This window comes from Bison bison, unplaced genomic scaffold (genome assembly GCF_000754665.1).
Source record: "Bison bison bison isolate TAMUID 2011002044 unplaced genomic scaffold, Bison_UMD1.0 scf7180017864495, whole genome shotgun sequence".
Taxonomy (NCBI): Eukaryota; Metazoa; Chordata; class Mammalia; order Artiodactyla; family Bovidae; genus Bison; species Bison bison.
Genome location: NW_011495054.1, coordinates 8,956,958 through 8,965,899, shown reverse-complemented (window position 1 = coordinate 8,965,899; position 8,942 = coordinate 8,956,958). Strand labels below are relative to the sequence as shown.

The 8,942-nt window shown below is 53.5% G+C and overlaps 1 protein-coding gene across 1 annotated transcript in view; it reads right to left on the bottom strand.

Moving 5' to 3' along the window:
• The window catches only part of MYO18B (myosin XVIIIB), a 232,628-nt gene that overhangs the window by 209,110 nt on the left and 14,576 nt on the right, over positions 1 to 8,942 (bottom strand). The window contains exons 2-4 of the mRNA XM_010828851.1: positions 7,726 to 7,882; positions 5,823 to 5,981; positions 41 to 1,267 (exon numbers count right to left, since the gene is read on the bottom strand). Coding sequence (XP_010827153.1) covers positions 41 to 1,267; positions 5,823 to 5,981; positions 7,726 to 7,764 — 1,425 coding nt within the window. The 5' untranslated portion in view covers positions 7,765 to 7,882. The remainder of the gene's footprint in view (positions 1 to 40; positions 1,268 to 5,822; positions 5,982 to 7,725; positions 7,883 to 8,942) is intronic.

Below are 8,942 nucleotides of genomic sequence, written 5' to 3'. Positions count from 1 at the left end.
TCTCTGGCCTGCGCCTCCCCGCCCCCTGCAGCCCCCTCACCTGCCCCGAGACTCCGCTCTGGCCTCCTCCTCTCCCCTCCTGGCTCTCCGTCGGCCTCTGAGACTTCTCCTCGTGGCCGTCCAGAGCAGGCTGCCCAGGTCCTCCCGGCTCCAGCTCCAGGGACCCGGCTCCGGGGCAGGCCTCCTCTGCTTTCTGTCCTCTGCTCTCAGGCTGGTCCTCCTTACCAGCTGTTGTCGGGGTAACCCCACGTGCATCCACTTCCTTGGGGGCTTTATCATCCTTCTCTGCCTCACCCCTGGCTTTACCCGCCTCTCCAGAGGCGCTCTGAGGTGGCCCCGTCTTTTCCATCTTGCCCTGGGGCTCCCCTGCCTTCCCAGTCCTGCTCTGAGGCTCACCTGCCTTGTCCATGGCTCTGGGAGCCTCCCCCGCCTTCCCCGGCGCTTTGCCAGCCTTCTCTGCCCTGGCCTGAGGTTCCTCCGTCTGGTCTGCCTTGCTCAGGAGCACACGTTCTTTGTCCTTCTCACGCTGGGGACTGTCCCACTTGCCCCTTCTGCCCAGGGAACCTCCCCACCTTCTCACCGGGGCTTGGGCCCCAGCCCACTTCCCTTCACCTGCTACATCCTTGGAGAGACTCCCCTTTGCCCCCTTGTTTGGGGAATCCCCTGCCCCCTTCTCCGCTGTCCCTGGTTGACCCCCATCACCCAGCCCCTCTTTGCCCTGGAGCTCCGCCTCTTTCACCTTGTTGGTCTGGGGGGCCTCGCCCCCTTTTCCCACTGTGCCTTGATCCTGCTCCCCTTTCGTCGGCAGCACAGTTCCTGGGTCCCCAAGGCCCCCAGTCTGCATCTTCTCAGCCTTCGGAGGTGCATCTGTGGTGCTGGCCTGGGGGCCACGAGGAGTCCCTGGGGTGTCCCCCTTTTTTCCCCCTCCAGGATCCATGGCTGGGGGTGGGGTCTTGGAAGTAGGGGCATCGCGGGGCTGGGTCCTCTGCTCTGGCCTGGCTGAGTCTGGGTCCAGCTTGGCCACCATCAACAACACGTCACCCCTCCTCACCCCTCTCTTGAAGGGCAGGCTTTTTTTGGCAGGTGTCCCACTGGGGCCTGATTCTTGGGGCTTCTCGCCATTGATGGTCATCAGCACAGGGTCCATGGTCCCAGCCTCCTCACCCTTCCTGCCCAGAATGTCTGCGCTCAGGGGAGAGCCTGACTTGGCGTTCTGGCTCCCAGGCTTGGTGCCAGTGCTGGGCTGGCCAGTGGAAACCTCTGGGATCTAGAAGAGACACCACAACCGTTCTCAGCTGCGTGCTGACCAGACAGCTTTGTCATTCACTCATTCATTCATTCATTCACTTCTTTAATCACTCAGCCATTCATTCCCTCACATACCCTCAAGCACCTAGGGGCAATGAGCCAAACCTCAAAATCCTACATCCTAGACCTTGGCTCAGAACTTGAAGGCCAAGTGACATTATGAAAGGAAAGTGGACTTTGGAGCCCAACAGACCCAAATTCACTCCAAACTCTGCCACTAGCTAGCTGTGTGGCCTTGGGTAAATTACTTTCCCTCCCTGAGCCAGTTTCCTTACCAATAAAATGAGAACCATAATGGCCTCTCAGGGTGGGCGGCTTCACAGTAACACATGGAAACCGAGCCCAGCATCCAACACGTCCTCAGCAACAGGAGCCACTGTTGCTGCTGTCCCTGGTGCTGGGGCCATTGCTCTACTATTTACACCCGGTTCTTCCTATCGGGCCAGGGAGGGATGGGAAAGGACGTGGAGCCTGTCATCAGAGGACCTGTCCTAGTCTTGGCTTCGAAGCTCTCCAGCTGAGTGACCTTGGATGACATCACCTATCCCCTCTGAGAACTGGTTTCCTCTCAGTGCAGGCAGATACCATGTGACCCTCCAGATTTTCTACATGCCAAGATGTGGGAATTTCAGAGAACTGAACGAAACGAGCTGCTGCTACTGGTCCTTCTGCACCAGGTGAGGGTCCTGCTTTGGCCCCAAGGTCCTCCACTCTTGGTTGGCTGAGACACCTGGGTACCCGACACCCAGGGGTCTCCACTACCTGTTCCTCCCCTACATCTTTCTACTGCCCAGTGACACAGCCCTGCCCATCCCACCAACCTCCAGCCAGCCTGGCTGTGACCAGAACAGCTCCAGGGCCAGAGTGGCCTCTGCAGGAGGACCTGGCAGGGGCAGTTCTACCCTGAGGCCTGGCCACATACCTGCCCTGGTCTGTGTTCTGCCACCGTGGACCCTGCTAGAACCAGCCTCCCGCACACCTGCGCTTGGGAATCTGGGTCTCTCACCCTCCTTGTGCACCCACACCAGGCCCAGGATTGTGCTGAGTCCACCTGCACATCTGAGTCTCCTCTCCCAAACCCAGATCTACTCTCTCTCACCTGGGCACTGCCACAGCCACTGAGCTGGTACCCCATCAGTTTGCTGCCAGTCATTTAAAACCTGGTCAAAGATTTTAGCAGTTGCCCAGTCTCCAGGAAAGCTATTCAGTACAGCCATCTGCCATTCGAAGCTGGTGAAGAGGAACCCCCACCCCTCTGCCGTCTGGCCTCACTGTCCCTGCTCACTGCACGTTTCAGCCACACTGACGCTGTCCAGCTCCTATGCTTTTGTTCACACTGGGCCTGCTGCCTGGAACACCCCTGCCCGTCTCCACTCATCCATGCGCAACTCATCCTTCTATACCCAGCTCAAATGCCCCTCCTCAGCAAGTCTGTGCCTGAAGACCTGGATCAGAAAAACGGCCTCATGGACCCTGAAGCCCCAGAGCTCTGCGTGCTCATGCAAGTTTGCAGCAGGACCACATTCTGCGTCCCATTCTAGCTCTGATGGTGTCGCCTCCAGAGCACAGTCTCAGTCCTCATCTTTGTGAAATAACAACAGTAATACACATAACAATAATGACCAGTGTTACTATCAACCTTGAGGAGGACCCTACATGGCCATCCTGCAATATCTGACTTACCCAGTAAAGAAGCCAGTGAAGCAGGTCTGAACCTCTCCCCATTCCACAGATAAGGGAGCAAACACAAAGATGTTAGGTGGCCCAAGAGACAAACCCGGAACAAAAAGTCACACAGGCCTCTCTGAGTGTAAAGACAGTGCCCTTGACTGCTGAGCCTTAACAACCTTGCTTGTCTTTCTGGGACTCACTGGAGTCTCCTGGGAGCTTTTAAAAAACATTCTGACCCTTTGGTTCCAATCCCAGAGGATCTGATGCAGCTGGTCTGGGTGGTGGGCCCCTAGGAGACTGCAATATGCAACAGGAGGCTGAGACCCCATGGCCTGGTAGCTCAGTCTGACCTTCTGGGGCCAAACAGGTCACATCTTGGAAAGGGATTGGCTGTACCTGGCAAATCTCAGCACTGTCTGCACTGTTTTGAAAAGTGAGTCAGTACTTTATTTTTAAAACCAAACCCCCACAGAGGAGACAGTAATGCAGGGATGCGCCTAACAAGATAACCCATCCTGGCCTCCTCCCCTCCATGCTGTGCATTCCCCTCCTGTGAATTTTCTTGGTCACCAAGGCCCTCAGATCCCACCTGCAGCTTCCTAGTCTAAGGGGGAAGCAACACATCTAGAATCATGGGGGCCAAGAGGAAGTTCACAGCACAACCATTTTACAGATGGGCAAACTAAAGCTGAGAAAGTGGATGGGATCCAGCCTGGAGCACACAGAGTGGTGGAGCTAGAGCTAGAACCTGGGTCTCTGACATTTGTTTTCTTCCTGTTGGATATTATTCCTGTCTCTCCCTGCCCCTCAATGACTGGGTGGCCTTCGGAAAACCAGGTCACTTCCCAGAGCCTCATTTCCATTCCTGCAAAATGGTGATGGATGCTAATGACTCCCTGCAACGACTCTATGAGGACCAAATAAAACCAGCAGTGCTGGGTGAGGGGAGAGGGGCCAGAGTTATTTAGTGATAGAGCAGGAAAATTAAACTGGCAGGAGCAAGCTGGAGATTGCTGCCTCACAGGAACATGTCCTGCCCTGCTCCAGGCCCAGGAATGTCTTGGCCCATGGTCCAGACACCTGTTGTGGTCTGAGGCCTGTCCATCCTGCTCAGAGGCACCTTCCGCACCCTGCAGTGACAGCCTGTCCCCTCTGCTCAGCTCTGCTTCTTAACCTGCACACAGCAACGCTCACACAGCTTACCTGGAATCCTTTCTTCGCCAGGCCACTGTGGCCGCCACACCAGCCATCTCACTCCCCAGACTGGCCCTTTCCCAGGCAGCTTGCCAGAGCAGAAGACACACAGCCTCTGGCTCTGTCTGCCCCCATGTGGCCTCATGACCTTGAGCAAGTAAGTGCTTTAGCCTCTCTGAACCTCAGTTGCCACCTCTGATAAGTGGGTATACTCCCATCTACCCCTGTGTTATACAGGGTATCAGGCGAGCCCCTGAGCACTGAGTCCTGTCGAGTGAGAAATGAACACAGTGACCCTCATTATGACCATTAACAGCAGCTTGTGAGGGTTGACTTTGGCCCCCACTTACTTACACCTGGTCAGGCAGGTGTAGGAACAGTGTCTCTACCCTGACACCTTCCCCCACGAGGATGTGGCAGGGGTATTTCAGCAGTTCAGTGGCTACAGGACTTCCCTGACGCAGCACAGTCATTGGGGCTGGACAGGGGCAGGCACATGGGGGACCAGCCTGGCAAGCAACAGCTGAAGGGGTGTGGGAGGCAGAGCCAGGCTGCCCGTTGGGCTCAAGCCAACTCCAGGCTCTGAGGCCACCAGATCGCTCAGCCCCATCACCGAAGCATCCACTCCGCCTCAAGAGGGCACAGCAGAGACGCAAGGAGAGGCCCTTCTTGCTAACACTGTGACGTGCTCCAGGTGCACTGCAACCCAAGCCTGCGTCCCTGGTGCCAGCTTCACCATCCTGCCAGGGTTTCCTGGTCCTAAGAGCTGGGGGAGGAGGGAAGTGGCCCTGAACACCAACTGGGATCAACCTTCAAGTCCTTAAAGCACAGGGACTGCACCTCGTCCACTCACTGCTTCCATCCAGCAGCGCTGTTCAGATCAAGTGGACACCAAGCAGTCAGAAGGGAGGCCATCCGAAGCAGGGTCCTGAGGTCCCCTCCTGCGCCAAGCAGTAACCCTTTGATTACTGGCTTGTGGCGATTCTGATGGACTTGGGAAAGGGACCCAGGTAAGCATGGCCGCTGGAAGGCGCCTGGGGGACTTGGGCCCATGGCCGTTTACCACCTGGGATGGAAGGGTTTTGGTATGTTAACAACCAATACAGCAATAGCTGGTGAACACCAGCGGAACATCTTTCCTGCTTAACTGAAAGCAAACTATACATCCTTAGCTAATATTTAGTTTTCCCTTTCTGCAAAAGTAGTGGTCAGTGATCCCCATCATACGTTAACTGATACCATTCATTCATTCACTCAACAAAAATTTTTGAGCATTCACCATGGGCCAAGTTCTATGAGAGCTGCTCAAGATACAGAGTTGAATGAGATAGTTGTTGCTCTTAAGGAATTCCTAGTCGATTAAGTCACATGAGCAAGTAATTACTCTGCTGACCAAAATTAAGACAGGCATGAAGAGGGTGAAGTGAAAATCAGAAGGAGGAAGGTAATGGGAGAGCTTTCTAGAGATGTACTATCTAAGCTGGGTTTTGACAAATGTATAGGAGTTCAACAGATTATGTTAAAGCTAGGACACTCCTCAATGAGGAGACTGCAGGAACAAAGGCTGGCAAGTGACTCAAGAGGAGGCTCACGGGACAGGAAGGTGGGTGCTGACAGTCACCTGGTCCTTTTCCAGTGCAGCCACTTACCTCTCGTTCCGGAGAGGCAAGAGCTGCCTCTTTCCTCAGTCTAGCTTCCTTGGACTCTTTCTCAGTCTCTCGGACCAGCTGCCTAATGAAGCCCCCTGGGATGACAGAGAAAAGGGGAGGAGGCGAGGATGGTGGAGGGCTCTTGTCCTCTTCCCGAATCTGTTTGGCAGAAGCAAGGAATGAGAGAGCTCAGTGAATGAACCAGCAGGAGCAAGCTGTCCTTTAAGAGTCTTGGACGGAGCTGGGGAGGGGGCCAAGCGGACACCAAGTCCATGTATGAGAGGCCACAGCGAAGCTGGCAAAGCCCTGGGAAGCCTCAGGACAACAGGTGAAAATGGAACGCTCAACCTTGAGGCTGCTCCAGGCAGTGCCATTTCCGCCTGGATCCAGTTTCCTCATAGTATGGATTCGCACAGTGGAGCCCACTGGTACCCATCCTTGGTGTGGGACAGCCCCATCTCTGGGAAGACCTGCTTCAAAAGGAGCTTTTCCGGTTTCCAGAAGGGGACAGGTCACAGGGAACCATCCACACTCTCTGGTCCCATCTCAGCTTGTGGTAAATAGATTAAGTAATTCACCACCTTAACCACTTTCTATGCCAGGAGCATGGTGAGGGAGGGCAGGGCTGGCAGTCACGGTTCATCTAAGGATCCAGCCCTATGGCTATAGCCCATTCCACTGACCCCATGCCCTGACTTCTTGACGGTCCTGGGCAGCCAGGGACTCCCCAGCACTGGGCTGGAAAGCTTGCATTTTACCCCAGAAACACGGTCGAAGCCAGAGCTGGGTGGACCTGGATTGCAGCTGAGACTTGCCACCTTAGAGATGGAGACCTGGGACTGGATGTAATCCACAGGGGTTTGTCTTTCCAGCATCACTGTGACTGCTCATGAGTTTAAAGGAAAAAGAAAAAAAAAAAAAAAAAACCTCCAAGCATTCTATGCATTCTATGGCAGAGCTACACACTGGTTTAAAATAAGCTCCTTATCAAGGTCCTCCCTGAGAGGCTGGCAAAGACTTGACATCCGCAGTCCCATTGATAAAGAGGAACCTAAAGGAGACAGGAAACACCAAGAGACAGAGCAGAGGCCCAGAGATAAGGCAGGCCTCTCCCAGGAGGAGAGAAGCGGGGACACAGGAGGCTGGGCTCACGTTTCCTCTGCGCCTCTCCACGTGGACTGAAACCCGCACTGTGAGGGTGAAAGGCACGCTCTAGGGCAGGTGTCATTCCGCTCCCTCCAGCATCAGTCTATGCCATGTCAGATCAGCAAGGGGCAGAGGCAGCCAGGAGACACTTCTCAACCACTCCACCCTTCAGCCTCCAATTCATCAAATCAGTGCACAAGGGTGGGGGCGAGGAACAGGGGAGATAACAGGCATAAAAGAAAGAGCTATGGATTCTTACAACAAATACAACAGGGAAAAGAGCCATCAACAGGAAGAAGAGCTTGTTTCCAGTTCTGCATGGGTGACAGAAGGCAGGGACCTCAGAAACCTAACCCCATGGCATGAGGCTGGCAGCTGGCAGCCCTGCCTCTGGTGCCCCTGCTTCCCCACCCACACTGTCCCACACAAAGCCCCATGCTCATCAGAGCTGCCATGAGGACGGTGCTGGGACAGCTGGTCTACCTTCATTCCCCTGCCATCACCTCCTGAGGGACAGATACCAGCAGCCATGGGAGGAGTCAAGGGCACGGTCACTAATGCCTGGCTAGGCTGGAGATGCCATGGCTAACTGAGGTGGAAGATGGAAGGGAGCCTGGACATGCGCCAGGGGAGCTCTGGATGTCAGAACCTCTGCCTGAGGTGGGAGGGGGTAGCCTGAGACAGCAGGGCTAGGATGCGTCCTTGGAGGGTCTGGCTGGCCCCTGAGGCTGTGGCCCGAGCCCTGAGTGCTACTTTCCTTCTGCTCCCATAGGGCGAGGCGTGATGAGATGGCCATGCTGAGGCAGTGCCAGGACCGTGAGGTGAGATGAGATGAGATGAGATGAAGCTCTCTGCCAGGCAGCACGGAATGCAGCTTTATGGACACAGGCAGCGCATGAGGTGATGCACAGAGACTGACCCATGGAGACACAGTAGGGAGAGAAAAGAGAGACAGGTTAGCTCGTGGGTACCGCCCAGACCCACCCCCTCCGATGCCAGGGACCAGGCCAGGCACAACTCACTGTCATTTACATCTGGGAGGAATATGGTCAGCAGAGAGCTGCTGGCTATGGAGTGGACAGTGCCGTGAAATTCTTGCCAACCCTGACCACACACTTTTAAATTTCTCTTGACGTATACAGCCAGAAAAGTATGTACTTGTAAATGTATAGCTCAGTGGCTCTCACATAAAGAACACAACGATAGAACCAGCACTGTGACCAGATCAAAACTATTAAACTTTTAAAATAAAAACATGGTGTTATTTTAAAATATATTAAATTTCAACTTAAAATATTAAAAATAAATTAAAATTATAAAATAAAAATAATTTTGATTAAAATTCTTTAAAAGTACATTTTAATTTAATTTGAAATATTATTTTATGTATGACTATAGTATAAAGCTCCAATACTTTGGCTACCTGATGTGAAAAGCCAACTCACTGGGAAAGACTGAGGGCAGGAGGACAAGGGGGCAACAGAGGATGAGATGGTTGGATGGCATCACTGACTCCATGGACATGAGTTTGAGCAAACTCAGGGAGACAGTGAAGAACAGGGAAGCCCGGCGTGCTGCAGTCCATGGGGGTCAGAATCAGACAGGACTTAGGGACTGAACAACAACATGGTATATAAATATTATCTAGATATATAAATATTATAAATAAAATAACAAACATGCAAATCTAATCTATAGCGATGGAGGTGAGAGGAGTTGTTAGGGTTCAGCTGGGAAGAAGCACAAGGGGAACTTTCTAGGAAAATGGAAATGTCTTATATCTTGACATGAGCTGTGAAATGTGAAGTTAAATGGAGTCACTCATGTCAAGGGGTTTTACAACAGAGCTGGCAGGCCATTAAGGAGGTGGACCTCATACACGTCCTCCCCAACTGCAACCACAAAACTTCGGAACTGGTGCAAATGGCAGGTATTACAAGGACTCTGCAAGAATCCCTGAGGTTTGTCTCAGAG